Genomic DNA, 22,037 nt, shown 5'->3' on the forward strand with positions numbered 1-22,037 from the left:
CCCGGCCGAGATTATCTCATTCTCAACCATTCAGTGACACAGCTCGGTCTCGCATCTTCAATTCTTTGGCCAATCGTGCTTTTATCTGGGGCCCACGGGCGGCACAGCTTAGAAATCCTCGACCGGTTCTGTAGCGATTACGAAACGCAATGTCGCTTGTATGCAGCTGTATGACTCCAGGTCTTTACATCTTACGAATCTTTGCCAAGTCGGAAGAGCATCCAGCACCCCGGAGGCGGATGTATACTGCCGTTTGTCGTTCGTCGCAGTGCCGCAACGGTGTACTGAATGCGGATACTGCCAGGGAGGACAGCAAGGGTTGACCCGTGGCTCCGCAGGGCCTTTTCGCAACTGACAATGGGATATGACTCGGCATGAAGATTGCGGTGTTGAAAGTAGATTTTTGTCAGCATGGACTTTAGAGAGTAAGCCGACATAGCCTGCGGGCGGGTACGGTAACCTTACTTAACTTAACTCTCTACCATATTCCAAAGCTAAATCTAAGTTCACAAAGAGAGATCCTGTTATAGCCTTCCACTAGGCATTGGAAGATTCGTGGTGATCTGAAGCCACCAGCTCCAGATCTCCATCTGCATGCCAGCATTATGGCGTGGGCCAACAGCGATCTCTCGGCGCTTGTCTACGCAACGACATGGATAGTAAGTCAAGATTGGCAACCCGAGAGAGCAAGACCATCCGATTTGAGTTGTAGTATTCTGATAAGCGTCTCGACTTTTAGATGCTGCTCATGTCAACCATCTTCCTTGCCCTGAGAGTCTATAGCCGACTCCGAAACGCCGGGATCGGGCTCCAAGCAGACGACTGGAGTCTCATCGTAGGCTGGTTCTTCTTGCTCCTAGCATCGGCAAGCGTGTCTTGGTTGATGGCTGTCTTTCTTATTCGAGGGAACTTGCTGAAGATCACCATCGCCCGAGTACATCACAACCTCCAGTCTGTCGCTCTAGGTTTGACAAAGACATCGTTTGGAATCACGCTGCTGAGGTTGATGCCCGGAGGCTGGGAAGCGAAGCTCGTCTGGGGCGTTATCGTTACTATGAACCTGCAGTTTGCGATACACATCATCGCGTCGTGGCAGGCTGTTTGCGGTGCACCAGATGAAGGACATATCGGAGGGGATAGGTGCTGGCAGGTAGACCAGTCGGTAACATTCAGTGTCTTCAGTGCATGTAAGTTTCAACCTTACGCAGCCATGATGTCGAAGACTAACTCATCTACTACAGTATATTCGGCTATTTGCGACGTGGTTCTTGCTCTTCTGCCGTGGAAGATGATCTTCAACCTACAAATAAAACAATCGGAGAGAATATGCTTGGTCATGGCTTTGAGCATGGGGATCCTAGCAGGTGTTACAGGGGTAATGAAAGCTGTTCACGGCTACGTGTTGATCAACGTGAGATCTCCTGATTGTAAGTGGCCTCTTCTATGATGTAAAGCAAGGTTGTAGGAGCTCATGACCAGATCTGTACAACCAAGCAGTCTACTGGGTCTGGTCCATGGCTGAACCAAATGTCACCATCATTTCAGCATCTATACCCGTTCTTCGCGGTTTCGTTCGCCAGGTCCGAAAACGAACAGAGTCATCCTCGGGAGCTGGGGCATACATCAAGACGGGGGATGCAAGTGGCAGATTCTACAATCAGAGCACTGTGACGGCTACAAGAGGAGAGCCAAGAGATCGCGATGCATCCAGTGACAGCAGCATCCTGGTTTCAGAGCAGCAAGGAAGCAGTGCTGGTGGAGGAGGCGGCATCACATGGACCACTGAGAAGAGCGTCGAGTACGCACCTCGACCTCAGACTGAACATCGCAATGAAGCAGCTGACAAGAATGCTTCTAAAGACGTGTCTGAGTTCGAGATGAAGCCTATAGACCGTCGGAAAGGTGGCGCATAGCCTGAATGAGAAGAGATTCTGTTCGTCTTTCGATATCTACGTCGATGCTTCCCCCGAAGAACGAGTTTGCTACACATCTGGTATCAAACAATTAAACTGCGGGCGCTAGGAACATGAAGCTCCCAAATCATTCAGTCATTGATCGGGCATTGGTGCCAAAGGTGAATCGATTCACTGAATACTTCGTCAGATCCAACGAGCTTTCAACGTGTATTATGCATTATCTAAGCTATGCCCTAAAGTTTGACGTGGTAGTTGACCAGATATGCGAAGTTTCTGACGGTAATGAAGTTCGCTTGCGGTACGCCGGTGTTGTGTCGCGGGGTATCCATTCGATCTAGCTTGGATAATCTAAGGAGGGCAGGGGACGACAATAGTCTTCCAGGCCGGGATGGAGTCGGGGTTGGGGATGCCGTTCATAGCGGCAATGATGTTGGCGGTGGAACCGAAATCGGCGGCGATCTCGTTGAGGGTGTCGCCCTCGACGATCCAGTACCAGCCGCGGCCGGGGTGGGATCTGTCGCGTCTACAGTCGCGCTTGGCGGCAACCATGCCGACGGCGGAGAGGGCGACGAGAAGGATAGAAGCGGCGTGCATTTTGAATTTGAGTTTAAGGCTGGTAAAGACTGGTGGGTAGTTGTAAAGAGCGTATTGGTTGAATGTGTTCAGTAATCGGAAAACAACTCCCAGCTCGGGCTGGCTGCAAGTGTATATATATCCAAAGACTGGGATGTTTGAGTTTCACCCTAAGCGGTTTCTCCGTGTCGTGATTATTAGCAATATCCTCCTCGAGGTCGCCTCGTAGTTACATGACTTGTGCAGTGCCTCATTTTCCCCAGAACAAACTGGTTTTGCCCTGTACGAGTCAAGCTCACGACGATCGCATTCTTCTTAGACCACCACACGAACCATCTTATCAAACTCTATCAGCGAACTGTTGGTCAAACTGGCAGGAACACGGACACTTTTTGCCGGATTCAAGGTTACGGATAGCAGATTTCATTTGGGATATAGTACCCTAGGACTCATACTTCGACAAGATGGAGACGGGAGAACCACAACCACGGAACTCTAAGAAAGCAACTGAATGGGCTCGTCCGTGTCGATCATTCACCGCAACTGCCGAATCTCCCGAGAGTCTCGGGGAAATCGAACAGTTTCGGGTATTGCCTATGCGCTTCATCTTTCATCAACCAGGCGACGGGTATTTACGCGTAGGGGAATCGCGAAAGTTGGTCAACTCTCATGCCGTAAGAACCTTACTTAGTATCCCTAGTCTACTTTACTAAGTACTGCAGGCTTTTTTAGTGTCCTACGGCCACTTCGAAGATCACAACCTACCATCGGGGAAGCAAGCAATTGAAGTATCCAGGAACTTAACCTAGCATCAGCTGGAGTAACGCAGGACTTTGCCATGCACGCCCAGGTCTTTACTGTGAAGAGCAACTGTTAAGTTATTTCACCATTGGCAGGTTTCGCACAAAAGTGCAAGTACAGAAAATGGGAAACTGTTCGGAAGGAGTACAGATGGTTTGCAATGACAGACGGCGCGGCCCTTGCACTTTATGGTTGTGGTAGGGTTAGACCTGGCCCTTCGACAACAGCCGCAGTGAAGAAGACTTCAGGTTTAGGACTTCGTGCCGTTCCAAGTTCCGATCAATGTTAGACTAATGAATGAACCTCGTCTCAAAATACAGTTCTCAGCTCGACAGACAGGAATCGATGCCAAGTGCGGAGTAAAGCGTCTTGACCAGACTAGAAGACAGGTTTGAAATGGACGCGAAGGTTACGAGGCGAGATGGTTCTGTGTGATGGGGCACATGGCTTTATTCATTATATCCCCTGTCATAAATCTAAAATGTACAGTGATCCAATCTAGTATCCCCGTCCGATGCCCATTACTCCGATTACTACATTAGGTGAGGTATAGGTAGTTTACATGCAAGCAGCACCGTCAATACCGAGGACCTTTCCGTTGATCCACTCGCCGTCCTGGGAAGCCAGGAAGCAGACGACACGGGCAATGTCGATCGGGAGACCGACACGGTGCATGGGGGACCAGCCGGCGGCGTACTCATCGACACCTTCGTCGTCAAGCTCAGCACCACCGGGGATGTACTCGCGGCAGACGTCACTGGGTGTTTGTTAGCTACTTGGTCTGTGAGATGACGTTAAGGATCAAGTGTGCACTTACCGGTACATGTCGGTCTTGATACCACCGGGGGCAACGGCGTTGACGGTGATCTTCTTGTCACCGAAGTCGATGGCCATGCAGCGGACGAAGGTCTCGATAGTTCCCTTGGAACCAGAGTAGATGGCGTGCTTGGGGACACCCTTGGCCTGGCCAGTGATGGAACCCATGAGGATGACACGGCCGCCAACCTCGAGGTTCTTGTAGGCCTCGCGAGCAACGAAGAACTGTCCGCGGGTGTTGATGGAGAAGACACGGTCGAACTCCTCGGGGGTGACATCCTTGACGTGGCCGAAGGAGACGACACCGGAGTTGGAGCAGACAATGTGAAGCTTGCCGAAGATCTTCTTGGCCTCGGCGAACATGGAGACAATCTGGTCGACGTCGGAAACGTTGGCCTTGATGGCAGCGGCGTCGGAGCCACCCTTCTTGATGGCCTGGACGACTTCCTCGGCGGTGTCAGCGCTGTTGGCGTAGTTGACGATGACCTTGGCACCGCGACGTCCGAGCTCAAGAGCCATCTCACGACCAATACCACGGCCTAGATAGTGTTTGTGTTAGTTCGGTGTTAGATCAGACGAACAGACCACCCTTATGATGCACCTCAGGAAGCTTGCTGATTGTCCGGTGGCAGCTCTCCCGAGAAGCGCATCCTATGAGGATAGAGTGAGAGAAAAGGAAAGCATTGGATGGCACATACCGGCACCGGTCACGAGGGCGACCTTGCCCTCAAGGGAAGCAGAGGCCAAGCCCAGGGGACCGGGAATGGCATCGTACTTGGAACCGGTAGACTGAGAAGTAACGCCAGGCATTTTGAATGTGATTAATGTGGTGTTGACTGTGGATGGAGTGGTATATTGGTCAAGAGGGTTGGATCGTCGAGATACCGAGGAGTTGTTGAATTGGTTAAGTGAGTGATTGAGTTCTGCTGAATTGTTTCGAGTAGTAGATGTTTAGAGGTTGGCATTCCAGGTTCTTAAATATGACATTTCAATCTCAACAATCTCTCCTCTACAACTTGATTGTTTCTATTTACTCGCTTTCCCCTCCTAGACAACCGCCTCACCTGAGGCGGTTCGTCGCGCGCCCGGACGCCCGTGGAGAGACCGCCGGACATGGACGTGCGCCTCCGGACGTCCGTGAAACGAGACGGTTCAAAGGTCTTTGGGGTGCGGGAGCTGCTGCTAGTTTCCCAACTGCTGCACATCGCTTCCCGCACCAAAAAAGCGAGAGCCGAACATAGTTAACGTAACGCCACAAGGCAGCCAGAGAGTCTCCATCCCTATTCTTTTTTTGGGCTGATCTTTGCCTTTCATTGTGCGTCCCTGAACTAGCGCTTGGTTGACCGGTCCCCTTGGCGCGCCTGGGTTCACCACACGACGGTTCACCCACACGACCGAAGCGCTACCACGGCCGTTTCTTCTCCCCCTTATTGTCACCTCAATTCGAGTTGCCCAGGAACATTGGATAGAACATTGAAGTTATTGAGACCGCCCGGACCGAGCCCCGGCCGCAAGCCAAGGCGGCATGTCCCACCGCCACGGATCCCTTTGCTCGTCCTCGCTCGTACATCTGTACCCACGCGTACATACCCGTAGAGGCACCCCGTAATTGGCTTCCCTGTGAGCCCTTGCCGTACAATGATCAAGGTTGTTGGTCCTCGCCATTGTCTTCGGCGCGAATCCCTCTGGTGGCCCGTGGCTGACTGGCCGTGAGGATCGCCCTATGTGCCTTACCTACGTATACTCGCTCTTTTCTCGCTATTCGGACGACATCCAGCTCGCCGATGCGCTCTGATTCCCATGTGCCCCGCAAGGCCTTCGGATATGTTGGTGTTCGAGACGAGAGGATTCGGGGTTCTTCCCCGGGCATGGGGGGCGCCGCCCTTTCCACATCCCGGCCACGGATCACCAAGGTAATCACCAAAGGAGGTGCTGCCACCTTCATCAAGAGGGTTGCCGGTCAACCATAGGATATGGCGCCACCACGAGTCTCGAAGACCGTCTGATGGGATTCTCAACGCCGTCCGAGAGGATCAGTGCTACACCTCCGTACTTGGGACTGCTTACGTTGACGACGTGTTGCGCTGATTTGTGGAAGGTTTTTTCTTGGACCCGGGCTCTTGTGCGAACCCACTCGCCGCCGTATCAGATCCGCATCACCGACCAGCGGCGATGTCTGCTCGGCGATACTTGCTCGGCGTTTTCACGAGTTTGCAGACTGACAAAGTTTGACTTCTCATCACCATGTGCGTGTCATGATGTTGCCATCGTCTGATGTCAAGCCTCTTCAAAATAGAACTGCTCCCTTGGCGAACCCGGAGATTGCGTTGCGGGTGCAAAGGTTCCGGAGAACTGGTACCCACAAACCCGGAGCGAGGGGCCTCATCACTCGAGACACGGCAATCGGTACCGGTCCTCATCACGGTGACGGGTCCAGTGGAGGGGTCAGACTGAGTCGGCAATCGCCGTGAGACAATCTGCAAGAGTCACGGCTCGAAGGGCTCTACCGGCTCTAGTTATTCAAGCCTGGATCCGAAGCAGGGCCCTTCCCAGCCATGAAAGCCAGAGCCAGGCCTCATAATCGGCCCCAGGCGTTGCGGTCGCGGAGGCCCGACGAACTTCAGCCACCCCGGGTCAGCAAGTGAACTCTGTGACTGTGAGGGCCGCGGGCGTGAGGCCCCCCTCCCTCCTTCGACCATGGGTCGGCCCGGAAGTCTCGAACTAATGGCTGCCTTGCCTCCGCGCTGGGTCTTCGAGAAACGGCCCACGCCGGGAGATCCTCGCCAGGCCGCCCTCCCTCCCCTTCATTCGAGAAATTGCCAAAAACGGCAATTGAATCGGGCTTGACCCCCGTTATTCTTCGTATGGCTCGTACAATGTCTGCGATTTTCGGGCTGATGACAAAATACGGTAACTGTTTTCCGTGTGGTGTTCGGTAAACATTGTTTCGTGGGGTTTACTATTCACCACCTTGCCACACCGCACTGATCCCTGGTGATTCTGATTATTCTGGCGGTCATGGGCCAACAATAATTACTCTTCCTCCTAATCCATTGCTGGCAAGCGAAGAATCTGTTTTACAGTGCCATAGCTGTCAGAGGGGCTGCAGAAAACATTGAAATGCATTTGTGCCCCCCCCCCACCCCCCTTTACAAATAACGTTCTGCGATCATCTCCCCCATCAAAGCATAACTTGCGGCGAAAGTCAACCCGACAAGAGAGAGAGTTCAGAGGATTCGACTTCGTTCGGCGCCGGCAGCCTTGAAGACACCGCCCGTGAGCCGTGCAGTCACGATCACGTTCATAATGTGGCCAGCAAAGCCAGCGCAGCACGGAGGCTCCGGGTCGGAGCGGTCAGCGAGACACCTCCATGAGTCCCTCCATCCTGCTTCCTCCCCGACCCTACTTGTTCTCGGATCTCGCCATCTCACTCGTGGAGGAGTACAGCCTTTCCAATGGTGAGAAATTAGACTCTACGGAGAAAGCACGAACACGAGGCGACGACGGGCTGGTCGGACAGCGTTGAGTTCTTGTCCGCCCCCATCTCATCTCATTCTGGGCCCGAATGGCTGGGTTGCGATGCGACTTTGCCCCAATAATCCGGTACGGTACAAGTTCGTCTCGTTTCTTGACCTTTTCTCGCTTCTTGCCTAATAACGTCAATCGCACCACTTCGCCGAATTCTCAAAAAGAATTTCTCGTATATTGCAGGCTGTCAATGGTGAGCCGACGCAGGACTGCAGATAGCAGTGAACCCGAATCCGCATCCTCGGGAATTATGTTGGAATCCTATCATCCTGTCAGCAATAGCCTACCCGATCGGGATTGCAACCATGACAAACCTCCCCATCTTTCTCGTATTTTTAGCTTTTTGAGAATTACTAAGAGAAGCCGACATGGGCTTATCTCACTTTCATTCTCAGCTGAGTGGCCAAGAACTCCGCAGGTGATCCTTCAAAAAAGTGCAAAGCCTCAGCCTCCCAACCACCACCCACCCAGTTCCAACAAGACGCACCAACACAACGCGACATCTAAATCACAACCAACAGAGTTACCTCGCCGCATATGCACTCATCCAAGGTTTCATGTGGCCGCCAACGGCCTTCCCGTTAGATCATTGTTTGCACAACTGCTCTCTTGTGCGTCCATAACCCGTCTCATGAGATCATGCGGCGCAGAAGGGGCACACATCAACAAAGTGATTCTCGTGGCCCCCAGTCCCTCTGTGTCTCAATTGTATTGCCCCGGGGTCGTACACACCCAAAGAAGGTTGTCTGCACAGGATTCCAAAGAATCACACAGCATATGCAGATCAACTCCAATGTCTACCTAGTAGACTAGCATAGCCTGCTTGAAAACACTGCAGCCACCAACGCCCAGGTGAAAGTGAAGAGGCTCGCCAGCTCCAGCTGCCAAGCGAAGCCAGGCTTCCCAGAAAAGAGGCTGTGGAGACCTGCAAGTGCGAAATTTGGCTGCATCCTCCCACCGCTCTCCCACGCTCCCTTGCAACAATAAGACAAATATTTGTCTGCCTGCAAAAGAAAATGAGGATTCCAAGGCTGCTTGCAGGTACCTCACCCAAGAAACCCCGTCCAAATCCGACAAGTCGAATGATGTTGCCCGGTCAAGTCGGCGATCAGCATGAGATGCAGGCTTGGGGCCGTTGGTGACACCTTTTGACTGCGGGTCTTCCCTCAAGTTTACGCTTATGAGCTTATATACATATCAAACCTGCGTCTTATGTAGCATAACCATGCGTTCCTGTCAAGTCTCCTCAAACTTCTCTGGTGTTATTTTCCTATACCACACAAGCTGGACCTCGAACCGTGAACCTCGAGAGTGAAGCCAGGTCTCTACTCAAACTGAATATATCTACAGCTTCGCATCATTCAACCACACACACAAAATGGCGGTAGCCAACTTGGGTTTGAGCTGTCCTAAAGGTGGCGACTTTTACATCTGCGAAGATAGCAAAGTCGAGTTCCTAGGCTGTTGTGCGACAAACCCCTGCGCCGACGGCAGCGGGAAGTGTCCGACAAAGGACAGGAGGATATCGGCCTTCAACCCGGACCGCTACGCAAACATACCAGCCCAGGGTTGCGACGACGCCAGGCCGCCGAGCGAGATCTTCTGGACGTGCACAAACGATATCTCCTTCATCGGGTGCTGCGCGACGAACCCGTGCCAGGAGCCGGACGGGTTATGCCCGCAAACGAATCTTATATCGGCGACGCTGAGTTCGAATGCGAGCTCGAGGGCCGTGTTCCTCCCGGATGAGTCCGTGACATCCACGCCGTCGGCATCATCATCGGCGACGGCCACACCGACTCCGAGTGGGTCTCCTTCCGGAGGTGGTGGTGGAGGTTTGGGGACGGGAGCCATTGTTGGCATTGCGATTGGCGCGGCAGTAGCTGTTGGCATCGTTGTGGCGATCATATGGAGATGTGGTTGGCACGCCAGGAAGCGCAACGAGAGGCGTGAACCGCCGGCGTGGGAGTCTGCTGTACAGAGTCCTCATCCGAGCCAACACCCTGAGATGGGATATGTGCCACACAGCAGTCCTGGCCCCTACGATCCCGCATATGGTAAGTCTTCACTACAATCATCCAGCTGGAATCAGATCAAGACTGACATATCCCACAGCATCGTATGCGACAACAGCCGTCCCCGAGTCTCATGCCCCTTCATCACCTCCGCCGCACTCACCATACTACTCCATGAAGCATCCTAGCTCACCCATGAGCATGGACCCGCGCCATATGTCAACCTACTCGGACAGCAATGTGAGCTCTCTCAGCGGCCACCCTACGGGTCCGCGGCATCTTCCATCATACTCTGCCCTTGGGAGCGATTTGCACCCGGTCAGCGAGCTGGATAGCACGGAGCGGGAGGTGCCAAGGGCAGAACTGGGCGACGGAGCTCCGACGGCCACGAAGTGATCAATGACGAATGACTGGTGTTATATGATCGATCTATTTCTATTCTAAGCGGGGAGTTTGGGGCGCAGCTTGACGATTCATCAAGGTGTCTTGATACTGGACATCACGCATTCTGAATAGTTCCTACTTTGGTAATGTCTCTCATTAGAAAGAGATGAACCATTATCTGATGCTGAATGTACAACTTCTTCACTGCACACTCTGGGTTCGTCATTATTGGATTTAGGCACCTCTAGTAGATTATCCCATTGCTATTCCACATGTCAACAATGTGTATGATATCTCCCAAGTCGGAGCTCACCTGTTCTCTGCAACAATCTAGCATGGTCTGTGCTAGCCGTCACCAAATGGGAGTGTTCGCTTCTCGAATTGGGGAAAACTGTTCGTCGCATAAGGTAATCAAGGTTCAATTAGCTACACTTAAATTTATTGAACCGCTTTCACTTTTCAAGACTCCGTGTTTGACTGCCGAGCCTCTCACTTGGGGAGTCTCAACATCAGGGAAGCGCAAATGGGCCTGGCCTGCAGCCACTATGAGTCCTAAATTGTGAGAGGCCTTCAACAAACAAGACCCGCCTTGCTAGCTCAATCGGTAGAGCGTGAGACTCTTAATCTCAAGGTTGCGGGTTCGACCCCCGCGTGAGGCTCAAATCCTCACCGCGATTGGCCAAGTCATTCTTCGGGTTAATTTTTGTCATTTTTAACAGTGCTGTGCAGGCTTGCAACAGTCATTCAAACACTCTTTTGTGTCTCCGCATGTCTTCCAGTCGCTGTTAGGTTCTAATGAGCCAGGGGCCCCTATGAAGAAGATTGATTTTTGGATCCAACTTGGACGCAACTTGCATGCGACATGTAGGTGTAGAGTACATTTAACAAAGATGAAGCTTTCCAAATCCTCACGATAAAGGGGACTTGGTTCTGGCGTCTCGGATTGAAACAGAATTATCTCCCGTTGCGTTTGCGTCCTTGATGACCGTGAGAAGACTGATTTCCTTTCGGCCTTTGCGCCATCTCTGCCAGTCTTGTGGTTTACATAGAAAGAGGGCAGGAGGGAAAGTCAGACCGGGGCTCAGCGCAGTAATACATGAAGACTCAAGAATCAAAGAATGAACCACTACTGCGGTACTGGAAGACTATACTGTTTGATTGGAGACACTGGGGACAACAGTGATGAGTGGGGATGGCGGCAGCAATTGTTTTAGAGTGAATCCGACGAGAAGCGCCGTAAGCAGCATGGAGCAACTAACAAAGCGGCAATGTCATGATCAAAGAGGGACTATACACATATGTCAGGGTACAAAAGCTTTCTCTGGAATGCTTCATCTCTATCTAGTTCAACATAGACAGTTTTCAGTTGTGGAAGCATCAGCCTAGCAACTCAGAACGAGCTTCACGTGTAGATTATCCATATCAAGCCTACATCCTGTCCACTCTCCTCCACCATCATGACCACACAATTCCGACACTTCCTTGGGAAGTACAAGAGCAAGTTTCGTTATTACCTTGCGAACTCAGTCAACTTGCGCCAGATTGTACAACTGATACTAATCCTGATCTCGCTCACCGCCATCGTCGGCCCTATCGTACTCCTCGTATTTGCATATAAGAAGAACCCGTCGGTGCGTTTGATCATCTTCGGATTCCTCTCGGCCGCCATCGCGACCTTTTTCAGCACCTGCGTCGCTCTGTGGTGGTGGCGTTTCACCCATCCTCTAAGGGACGACGATCAGCAAGTCATACCATGGTCCAGAAGCGGCTCAGAGTCCAGCACGATTAGTCTCACCCGGGATCAAGTCGCTACAGGCCCTTCCGATGCACAGCATGAGAACTTGCCTATGACTCCCATATCGGAGCAACCTCCTTCTTCTATGCCTGCCGAAGCCAATACAGGTGCTCCTGTCGCCGAAGAGAATAATGCCACGACGCCTCCAGAGGATTGGGTATCCCGTTTGCGAAAGTCCGTCTTTCCAGGGTCATCGAGAACCAAGGTACAGCAGGGATCCGCGGCTGCTTAAGAGCGGTTCGAGAAGATATCTTAAGCTCATGTTAGAAAATGCTTGGAGCGATTCTGTTCCCCTGTCTCGTAGACGTTAAGTAAGATTTGGTAGATCGAAGGTTGGCCTAGTCCCCTCCTCTAATGGATAAGTAGTAGAACTAGTCCCTGTAGATACAAAAAGTTTGTTCGATTATTTTAGAGAGACATGGGCTTTGCGTTCTTTTCTTGTCGACATCAACTTAGTGATCATAGAAATTCGAAAAAGAGAGGAGACGATTCAAATCCAGAGAGGGTCAACCAAATTCTCCTGTATATGACACAGTGACCCAATCGAGCACCGACTGTTGGACGGGCACCCAAAGCTGCAGCTACAGCTGTATCAATACCCTCCCCCCACCCCCGGAGTGTCAGTCAACATAGCGAAGAAAGCTACTAGATAGCAACACTTCAATTGCAGCCGTATGTGGGTGTAGGAATACACATGAACTCACTCCAAAGGGCCGAAACGCCTCCAGTCAAAATCGAGACGAAGTATAAGCAGACATTACCATTCGGACAGGCCACTCCGGTTCAAATGCTACACAAGAAATTCGAGTTGAACCCAGTCTTCTATTGCAGATAGAACCATTGAAAAACTGAGTTCGTTGTGATGCTGGAGTCTTCATGTTCACACAGCTGCAGCTGGATGTTGTATCTCATGTGACTCCTGTCCAGGAAACATCAAATCTAATGGTATTGCAACCTCAAAGGCGAGGGAAATACCACGCAACAACGAATGACACGGAGATAGGAAAGTCGTGTTGTACATCACGTCTGCCCCTCTCAATGGAATGCATACGCGACTCGCGGGCGTTGAGCAGAAAAACCATCGCCATCTCGAGCGTGCGCTATCGGCCTTGAGAGGTTACATTTACGGCAACGTGGGCCACCGCGGCACGGCGATTCGCAAGCATGCCATCTGAATGACGACACATTGGGAAAAGAACAGAGTTGTCAAGCGGGAACTCAATCGCCGGGCCTCTTCCGTATGGTCCCTCCTCCCCCTTTAGCCTTTTCCCGAAATGAGATGATGGGAACGGGCAGTGCAGCAAACAAATAATGGACGTTGCAATATTGAAGGATGGATGGATGCATTGGTTTGCGTTGGTTGATATGCCGTGACAGAGGAGCGCCGAGCGCATCTGTCGCCAAAATCAGATCATCTCAAGGAGAATAGGGGCAGCTAGCTCTAGCAGTGGCTAATGACAGTCAAGCATAATATCTGCCCGGTACCAAAGTTTCTTCTCTCTCTCTCTCATCTCGTCACGTCGCGGGGTTGCATCGCATAACAGAGGACGCATCACACACACCCAACTTGACAGAGGATGAGATGCGCCCTGGATGCCGCATTGCCGACGCCCGGGTCAGACACACCAAGACGCACGCAGACGAAAACGGCATTCATCCAGATCCATCACTCCCCCCTCAAAATGGTAGGGATGAAACATGCCAAATTTCCTGTGCCTTGATTTCTGCATCTGCCAACAATGGGCAAGGTCGAGAAAAGGCCGTTCCGCTAGTCTCTGGAGAAGGCTGGGCCTAGACTCCCGTCGTAAATCTGGGTTTTGGCCCAATTGCCGTGGGCAGACGGGACCACGAACCACGCGATCGAGTTCGGGGAAAGGCCGCTATAGGGCAGCGGCTGGGTCACTCTGGACTCCTGGAGTCTGCGGATACTGAGCTACAACCTTCTTGGTCAGTGGGCCAGTTTGTCTATGAGTAAGCGTGGTAAGGTACTTTATCCGTAGTTTCTTACTCCATCAGGGATCTGACGGATCAAGTCAAGAGAGCCGGGCCATTTCAGCTTCATCCGCTGGTTTCCCCGTTGAGCAAACAAGCATGGCAAGAAGGAGTTTAGTTGGCAAAGTTGGTTCTTGCAGTGGCTCGAATCCTAAAGAGATTTTAGGTAAACTGGAGCGTGTGGGCTCTGATGTAGCCACACACACACACACACACCCCATCTTCCAGGAGAAGAAAAGATGAGCAATGACACAACTTTGATGCTAGCGTCAACCGTTGGAAGTTAGAACAGTTCAGAGTTAAGCGGCAGCTTGAAGCGACTTGTTAGCGAGATTTCCCATCAAAGCCGTTGGTGACCCAAGCAGTAGCCACACCACTAATACTAGCTTTGATATTGCTCCCCCTAATACATTGTGGTTACGCTTGCGGTTGCAGTCCCAGTCGCAGTCGACGGCACATTGAATCGTCCAGGCCATCAACGGGTGCGACGCTGCGGTACCGGCTTTTACTGTCCGTTTCTGACAGTGACACTTTCCACATTTTGCCCGGCCGGCAAACACGGCGGAGAAGAGTCGCAACCAAAGTGGCCAACAGAGTCACATCCAACTTCACAACTTTTCATAAGTGGCTTCACAAAAGAGGGGACATGGTCTTATTGCGCGCCGTGCGTCTCCGCCAGGTTCATCAAAAAAAGAAGAGAATGGCAAATGGGGGCCGAGATCTCCCGTCCGGCCCTTTCCAACAAGGCCCAGCCCGAAAACTCTGAGCGTTACAGTCTGCGGAGGATTTGTTCCTCGATGGCTTGCTCGGGCATAATGAACAGCGGTTGTTTCTGTTATTACTGGAGTTAATAGCACATCGCCACATATCATCCAAACGTCACAACGTCACAACGTCATTCCCTTTTATCGCCCGCGATTACCTACTATGTACACCTTCGCAACCGCCTCTTTTGCCATCTGATATGTGGCGCCGGCAGCTTTGGTCGCGTTGCATTCTAGTCGAGAGTCGAGAGACTGTCCTCAAAGAATACTAGACTTCACATTACCTCCTGAGCTCCTACAAAATGTCACCCCGGCCGATATCACGCCTCTTATATCCCACCCCGTCCCACGAGCCCCGTCCCAGAAGCGGCTCCCCGGGCGGTCCAAATCGAACGATCCAGGCGTCGGAGGTCTGACTGCTTCCAGACTGGCACGCTTCACCATCTCAGACGGCAATTCAACGTCCACAACCGCATTGGCTGCCATCACATCATAGGCCATCATGGAATACTAGAACCAAATCTCGATTGAGAGTGATTGAGAGCGACGGGTAACTCGCAAGTCCTGAATTCTCATTCTCATCATGCCCCAGGCCTTGCAAAAACATCGACTACATCCTGGCGCGCCTATAGACTACTCCCATCATCATTGCTAATTGTCGCGGTGCCCCCTCCCTCCGCCTCAGCCACAATCTTGGTCCTCACGACCTTGCCCGTGGTATCCAGGTAGATATTGCTAAACGCCTCGAGGCCGGGGTACGGCGCATACACGTACTGCAGCTCAAACTCCTTGACCTGCCCATCAATCGAAATGGTCTTGTTGTGCCCGCTAAACGTCATGTCGCGGCTGTAGAGCCCGACAACCTTGCGCCCGCTCTCGTTGCCGCTGTTGTCGAGGTAGACGTCGAACAGACTTCCGTTCTGCGCCAGCACGCGGTTCGTATGCGTGCGGCCCGAGAAGTCATTGACCGAGTAGAGGATGTTGTGCTCGAGGCGGAATGTCAGGTCGCGCTTCGCTACCGACGATGCGGTGCTCTCCACGGGATCCGTGACGACGTCGACGGTCTTGTTGACAATGTCGCTGACCGTATCACCCAGCGTCGCGATGACGGGGTTCAGGTCGATGCTAGTGAGCACGTCGTCTACCATCTTCACCACGTTCTCCAGCCGCGCCTCGAGCTCGACCTTGGCTGAGACGTTATAGATGCCCAGCTTGACGCGGTCGATGCTGGCGTCCACGCCCGCCTGAAAGTGCAGCAGGTTCAGGACTTTGGCGTCGAGGTTCACTTTTGCGGTGATGTTTTGCACCTCGATGCTGATCTCGCCCACCGAGAGGGACGCGTTGAGGTACACGTCCGGGATCGGGTTGAGCGTGTCGATGCCGGTCTTTGTGTTAGCCGTTTCGTAGACGGCGGACTCGTTGTCATCGCCGCGGCGGTTGAGCTGATAGCCTACGTAGCCGTCGCCCTTTGATTCGTCTTGGGCGAGGGTCAGGGTTGAGAGGGTGAGGAGGGCAAGAGCCCTGGTGATGAAGAGACTCATATTGAAAAGAGTGTAAAATGTTTTTTTCTGTCTCGGGTTACAAAGGAGTGACTATGGTGGCGCTGCAGGCCAGTTCGGAGATGGAAGCAAGACGAAGGGAGTGAAGGGGCCGCGAACGAGAGCGAAGAGCTGCAGATCTAATGATGCTGGGGAAGCAAACGATACAAGTATCGTTCGTCTAATGGAGGAAAAGAGATGTGGAGGGGGGGGTGAGGGGAGCCAATAAGTCCCAGGTCCGATGACGAGCCAGGCTTCGGGATTGTCACTGCATCAAGAGCATACATGAACTTAACCCCCTCCCCTTCAACCTAAGATCCTGGAAGGCAAGGTGAGTTTCTTTCTTAATCCACACTCAAGAGACCGGGTCTTCGTTCTCGGAAGCCCCCTCCGCACGCGGTGCCCCCGTCGCCTAGCGAATCCCCCGACTGGTCCCCCCGTCAAGTGACGCAGGCGGCAGTGCTGACACTTTTATTTCGCGCACGATGCAACATCGCCAACGCTCGCAGGCTCAAGGAGTCAAGGCATGATAGGATGGGGTATGAGCCGAATGGAAGAAAGCCAAAAGGCCAATCTCCCAAATGTCCCATCGATCCATGGTCCATCCGAACCCGGGGGAGCCACACAGACATGGAATATTCCAAGGTTTTTCTGAACATGGCCGTCCACATGCAGCCCTTCGGCCCGGTGGCTTGCAGCTTGTCACCTTGTCACTTTGTCTCATAACTCTCCTTTCCCCCTATGAACATCGAGAAGCTCGACTGCCGGGGAATGGGACTTCATGGGAAAAGGGGTGTGGGCACCGCCTCTTCGGGACCGCTGCCCATATCCGCCCTAGATATGGAGACTGGCGGCCCCATTACACCAGTGCGGATGCTCCATCCCATGTGCGTGGAAGTGACATGGATGATGGGCCTCAACCCATGACACTTCCTACGTACCTACATGTAGTCATGTAGACTCCGCGATGAACAAGGGGGGAGGGCTGGCTGCTTCTGGGATAGGAAGAGGTAGACTACCAACCTCCATCTCCTCCTCCCACGATGCCGCCTTATATCCCCCCAGCAAGCCCTCCCATCGCGACCTCGTCCCCTCCCACAGCTCACCAGCGTCCTCCGTCTAGCTCACTTGGTGCTCCTCGTCCACTCCTTTGAACCAGTCCAACCCAACAACCACACTCATTTGCAAAAGCTCCCTCACCACAAACTCCCACAATGAGGTCCTCCATCCTCTCCCTCCTCCTGGCGCTCTTCATCGCCCTCGTCGCAGCACAAACCCCCACCGCAACAGATACCACAGAAGCAACCACCTCAGTCGCAGCAGAGCAACCCTCCGGAACCCCAGAAGCCTCCGGAACCCCAACAACACCAACATCCACCGCCGCAAATTCCGGAGGCAACGCCGGCGGTGGCGGCACCACAACCGCAGCAAGCAGCAGCACCACAACCCCGCCAGCAGATGTCTACCTCAAAGTCCCCGAGCTCTCCGTCGGCCGCATCGAGCTCGACGTGGACAACCTCTCCGCCGAAGTAAACCTCGCCGCCGAGGTCGCCAAGCTCGTGACCATCAACGCGGGCGTGCAAGTCGGCATCGAAAAGGTGAACATCACCATCGTCGACGTCGAAGCCGAGTTGGAGCTCGTGATTCGCCTCGGTAACCTCGTCGATATCGTCAACCGCACGCTCGCGTCGCTGGATCTGAACCCGCTGCTCATCAACCTCCTCGACACCGTCGGTGATGTCGTTGATGATGTCATTGGTGCTGTGGATGGCTTGCTCGGGTCCATTGTCAACGGTGACTCCAAGATTAACTTCTTGATTGATAACTTGGGAAATATCGTGCAAGAGGTCACTAACGCGGGCACGTCCGCCCTTAGCTCTATCATCGGAAACTACCAGCAGAACATGACGTTCACTGGTTCCCAGCAGGACCTCGGCAATGGGTTGACGCAGAAGACGTACTCGTATGAGCCGCTTAGTGCGTTGGTGAATATCGTGGTCAACACGCTGGGCCAGGTGGTGAGGGCTACTGTGGTTAAGGGCGGCTCATCGGGGAGCGGGAGCTCCTCGGCGAGTGGGACGACGGTCGCGGCGACGACTGCTGCTGCCACGACTGCGGCTCCGGTGACGACAACGGCTGCTGCTAGCACGTGAGGTGGCTGATGTTGGTATATTGTTGTAGAAGTATGGAGTAGAAGAAAATATCCGTTAATATAACTTTATGCTCAAACGTGACTTTTGAGGTTCCGGTGAAGCATAGGTGTCGTACCATTTGAACACTTTTGCCCCCATAGCCTTCTCGACCAACTCCAGCTCGCAGACTCAAGTCAAATCACGAAACTATGAGAACTAATAACGTGTGAAAGTCATGATCAATTATCATTATAGTACGTAGTCATCATTGTCAAACTCTAATTGCCATCCTATGTCATCAATCATCAAATCAGTACGCCAGCTGTGTGCTCAATCCGTCAAGCTCACGCGCCCATACGCGGTGCTGAGCAATGGTGTAAAAGAACTGCTCCAAGAAGCCCTTGCTATTCTTTACAATCTCAACAGTCTCCTTCAGGCTCTCGGGCTGAATTGACTTCATCGTGACCACGCCGTAGCTTTCCGCGACATTGCTATCGCTAGACAAGGAAACCTCGGGAAGCGAGATGGCGGTCTGGATAAAATCAACAGCCTCACCGGTGGCAGCGATGGCCTTCAAGTGACCAAAGGCCTCACGAACCCAGTGGACAGCTCTGCCGTTCTTGGATAGAGTCTTGATGGAATCCGCACCACCGGGCACAAAGATGGCATCGACCATAGTAGATCGGAAGCCTTCAAGGTGGTGGTGGGGCACAACACCGTTGCCAGCCGTCTTGGGTGCGCCGGCAGGGAAGATCTCGGATCGGCGAGTACCAATGATCATTGGCGTAGCCTGAGCTGCCGCGGTAGCACCCTTGATGGCACCGAACGCGACAGGATCGAAGCCGTCGGCGATGATGATGGCAATACGACGCGACTTGATGGTGGGAGTCTCGGCCTCAAACTCCAGCTGGCTAAGGCCCTTGGCCTTCTTCCCGTGGTTGGGCGTGCTCGCCTTCTCGGGTGACGTCGCGCCAACCATCTCGGCAACAGCCTGAGCTAAGCCCAGGTCAATGTCAGCGAGACGCTGGGCCATACGCTCGTACACTATGGGATCCTCGCAGTGGTCCAGCTCAAAGGCGAAGGCGTTGATTGCGTGCGTCTTTTCGATTGGCGACAGACTGTTGAGGAAAAGTTGAGCTTGGCTGAAGTGGTCCTTGAACTTGGCGCTCTTGGTGCGCTGCTTCATGCCCTCCACCTTTTGGGCAAAGTCAACGTAGGCGCCGGATACCTTGGAGTGGTTCGCTGGAGGAACGGCCTCATGACGGTTGGGCCAGTAGTTGGCGTTGCCCTTTGTGATGGTTTGGCGGTGCGCGCCGTCGCGGTTGAAGTTCATGACAGGGCATACCGGCTTGTTGATGGGCAATTCCTGCCAGTTAATGCCGAGTCGGGTGATTTGGGTGTCAAAGTAAGAAAAGTTGCGGCCTTGCAGAAGAGGATCGTCGGAGAAGCCGATGCCGGGAACGACATGGCTGGTGCAGAACGCAACCTGTTCCGTCTGGGTGAAATACTCGTCGGGATTCCTGTTCAGTTCCAACTCGCCAATGTAGCGAATGGGTATCTGCTCCTCAGGCCAGACCTTTGTGGCGTCGAGGATGTCAAAGTCAAAGTCGTGTTCTTTTGACTCGGGGAGAACCTGAATACCAAACTTCCACTTGGGGAAGGCACCATTCTCAATGGCCTCAGCAAGATCCTTGCGGTGGAAATCTGGATCTTGACCAGCGAGCTTCAATGCCTCATCCCACACAAGGGAGTGGACGCCCAGCTCAGGGGTGAAGTGGAACTTGACAAAGTGACGTTCGCCCTTGTCGTTGGTGAGGGTGTAGGTGTTGACACCAAAGCCCTGCATCATTCTGTAGGAGCGGGGGATGGTGCGGTCCGACATGGCCCAACAAAACATGTGTGTAGCCTCGGTGTGAAGGTACTGGAAATCCCAGAAGTTGTCGTGGGCAGACTGAGCCTGGGGGAACTCGAGCTGCGGCTCAGGCTTGCCCGCGTGAATGACGTCGGGGAACTTCATGGCGTCCTGGATGAAGAATACGGGAATATTGTTTCCGACCATGTCCCAGTTACCCTCTTCGGTGTAGAACTTCACTGCAAAGCCGCGGACATCGCGAACAGTATCGGCACTGCCTCTGCTACCGAGGACAGTGGAGAAGCGTAGGAAGACGGGAGTCTCACGGGATGTGTCGGTTAGGACGCCGGCATTCGACACGTCGGCGGCGCTTTCGAATAGTCTAAAGGTTCCAAAGGCACCTGCTCCTCTGGCGTGGACGACTCGCTCCGGGATTCTCTCGTGGTCGAATCGGTGGATCTGTCTAGTGTTAGTGGCGGTAAGCAGCCAGATGTAAGGGACTAAGACGGACCTTTTCCCTTGCAACGGCATCCTCCAAGAGCATAGGTCCGGTCTTGTCATTACTAGATACTCTCAACCAGTCATCCGTATTCTCGATCTTGGTGCCAAAATCGGTGGTCATGGGAGCCTTGGGGTTGGCCTCGACCATGTTCTCAGCGAGCTGAGCATTCTTCTTGTTTCCTTGGCCCATGATTACGTTTCCAGCTTTCTTGAGGGTATCGGGGACAAAACTGGACATGTTTCAAGAGGAAATCAAAGAGAAGACGAGGTGTGTGTTCCTGGGGAGAGAAAGAGAGAGGAGAGGGAAGAAGTAGGAAATCAAACGTGAAAGTGCGAGCAACCACCAGATCCCACCCTCTTTATAAGCAAGGCTCGCCATTGGGTCTTTCCATGTGTTCAATTCTGTTTCCTAGTTTATTTCCAGTCGCTTGAGCTGTCTGACGTCAACGTTGTGTTACCAGTGAGTCGGGAAACCCCTCTGGCCCCCTTCAGCTTGAAGGAGTAGACAATTGTGCCTGCCCCATTGGTGGGACATTCTCCAGATTTAGACTCAACTGTCTGTCAACCGTGTCGTGAAAGGGTAGCGTCGAGAAAGCAGTCGTGTAGATATTTCGCCATGTTGATGTCAGAGTTGACATTGCCGCGTCCCAAAGCAGCCGCGAGCCCCCTTGCTACCTGCCCGTTTGCCTGCCGTGGACGCCGGAGCTGTGGTCCGGAGGGCGGAGAAAGGAGCAGAAGCTCCAGCTTTGTGGCCAATTGAATGATGCGAGACGAGAGAATAGCGGGTCCATTGCAGCCTCTTGGAGATACGTACCGCAGAGGACCGTTTCTGCCCCTTCAAAAGCCCCTCGGTGGCCCAAGCTTCTCTCTCCTTGAGCCCCAACGGCATGAGGTTCCTTTGAGATGATTGGACGTAGAGGATGCACTCCTCCATGACATTGGTAAAAGGATGCTCCTCATTCGACCGTTTTGTGGCACATGTGAGATCATTGTCCGGTCATGATTATTCGAGGTGCACTGTGTTGGTTTCCACAGGCATCAATTGCTCTTAAAGGTCCAGCTGGAGGTAGATGATGCGGCATTTCAGACTCGCAGCTCGCTCGGTGTGCTGAAAAAGAGACTTCATGGACTTCAACTTCTTCGCATAAAACCCAAGTCACCCACAAGACATAAGAGAATTTCTACTGCGTGGAAAGAACATGGATGAAGCAAACGAGTCTGCTTCCCGAGGGGTAAGATCCAATATCGTATACCTTACAGATCGTCGTCAGCCATTTCCCGCTTCGCAGGCATGGTCAAACACTCGCCAATCTTGTCAATACAGACACCGCCTACCCAGGCAGGTTGTATCAAAGCATCTCTTCTCCTCGGGCCTCAGTCTCAAAGGCAAAGCCATCGGCCCCAATTTTGGATGCTGTTTGACATAATGT

General features: G+C 52.9%; 9 protein-coding genes and 1 non-coding gene across 10 annotated transcripts; 6 read left to right on the forward strand and 4 right to left on the reverse strand.

The window, feature by feature from the left end:
* Positions 1–605: 605 nt before the first annotated feature.
* Positions 606–1,913, forward strand: BDP55DRAFT_565433 (uncharacterized protein; the record flags this gene model as incomplete). Its single annotated transcript, XM_060570418.1, has 4 exons — positions 606–659; positions 740–1,187; positions 1,242–1,427; positions 1,480–1,913. The coding sequence occupies 4 exons, from the start codon at positions 606–608 to the stop codon at positions 1,911–1,913; spliced, it is 1,122 nt and encodes a 373-aa protein (XP_060423109.1).
* Positions 1,914–2,130: 217 nt separating this feature from the next.
* Positions 2,131–2,538, reverse strand: BDP55DRAFT_683058 (uncharacterized protein). Its single transcript, XM_060576311.1, has one exon. The coding sequence runs from the start codon at positions 2,508–2,510 to the stop codon at positions 2,265–2,267; it is 246 nt and encodes an 81-aa protein (XP_060423110.1). The 5' UTR covers positions 2,511–2,538; the 3' UTR covers positions 2,131–2,264.
* Positions 2,539–3,722: 1,184 nt separating this feature from the next.
* On the reverse strand, positions 3,723–5,114 carry BDP55DRAFT_683061 (short chain dehydrogenase). Its single transcript, XM_060576312.1, has 3 exons — positions 4,805–5,114; positions 4,108–4,645; positions 3,723–4,047 (listed from the first exon to the last, which is right to left on the reverse strand). The coding sequence occupies exons 1-3, from the start codon at positions 4,914–4,916 to the stop codon at positions 3,849–3,851; spliced, it is 849 nt and encodes a 282-aa protein (XP_060423111.1). The 5' UTR covers positions 4,917–5,114; the 3' UTR covers positions 3,723–3,848.
* Positions 5,115–9,012: 3,898 nt separating this feature from the next.
* BDP55DRAFT_734222 (uncharacterized protein) lies at positions 9,013–10,045 on the forward strand (the record flags this gene model as incomplete). The annotated part of the gene is made up of 2 exons (XM_060580180.1): positions 9,013–9,691; positions 9,750–10,045. 2 exons carry the CDS (start codon positions 9,013–9,015, stop codon positions 10,043–10,045), a joined length of 975 nt encoding a protein of 324 aa, XP_060423112.1.
* Positions 10,046–10,619: 574 nt separating this feature from the next.
* Positions 10,620–10,692, forward strand: BDP55DRAFT_t318. Its single transcript has one exon. It is a non-coding gene; the product is annotated as a tRNA-Lys (tRNA).
* Positions 10,693–11,449: 757 nt separating this feature from the next.
* BDP55DRAFT_683069 (uncharacterized protein) lies at positions 11,450–12,432 on the forward strand. Its single transcript, XM_060576313.1, has one exon. The coding sequence runs from the start codon at positions 11,491–11,493 to the stop codon at positions 12,058–12,060; it is 570 nt and encodes a 189-aa protein (XP_060423113.1). The 5' UTR covers positions 11,450–11,490; the 3' UTR covers positions 12,061–12,432.
* A 942-nt stretch (positions 12,433–13,374) lies between these two features.
* BDP55DRAFT_399973 (uncharacterized protein) lies at positions 13,375–13,810 on the forward strand. The gene has a single exon (XM_060567286.1). It carries the CDS (start codon positions 13,527–13,529, stop codon positions 13,758–13,760), a length of 234 nt encoding a protein of 77 aa, XP_060423114.1. The 5' UTR covers positions 13,375–13,526; the 3' UTR covers positions 13,761–13,810.
* A 1,400-nt stretch (positions 13,811–15,210) lies between these two features.
* Positions 15,211–16,125, reverse strand: BDP55DRAFT_637976 (uncharacterized protein; the record flags this gene model as incomplete). Its single annotated transcript, XM_060573053.1, has 1 exon — positions 15,211–16,125. One exon carries the CDS (start codon positions 16,123–16,125, stop codon positions 15,211–15,213), a length of 915 nt encoding a protein of 304 aa, XP_060423115.1.
* Positions 16,126–17,336: 1,211 nt separating this feature from the next.
* BDP55DRAFT_637977 (uncharacterized protein) lies at positions 17,337–18,275 on the forward strand (the record flags this gene model as incomplete). Its single annotated transcript, XM_060573054.1, has 1 exon — positions 17,337–18,275. The coding sequence occupies one exon, from the start codon at positions 17,337–17,339 to the stop codon at positions 18,273–18,275; it is 939 nt and encodes a 312-aa protein (XP_060423116.1).
* A 57-nt stretch (positions 18,276–18,332) lies between these two features.
* Positions 18,333–21,232, reverse strand: BDP55DRAFT_683074 (catalase-1). Its single transcript, XM_060576314.1, has 2 exons — positions 20,618–21,232; positions 18,333–20,565 (listed from the first exon to the last, which is right to left on the reverse strand). Exons 1-2 carry the CDS (start codon positions 20,843–20,845, stop codon positions 18,565–18,567), a joined length of 2,229 nt encoding a protein of 742 aa, XP_060423117.1. The 5' UTR covers positions 20,846–21,232; the 3' UTR covers positions 18,333–18,564.
* Between the last annotated feature and the right edge of the window lie 805 nt (positions 21,233–22,037).

The sequence above is a fragment of the Colletotrichum godetiae genome (genome assembly GCF_030913485.1).
Source record: "Colletotrichum godetiae strain CBS 193.32 chromosome Unknown BDP55scaffold_75, whole genome shotgun sequence".
NCBI classification, from domain to species: domain Eukaryota; kingdom Fungi; phylum Ascomycota; class Sordariomycetes; order Glomerellales; family Glomerellaceae; genus Colletotrichum; species Colletotrichum godetiae.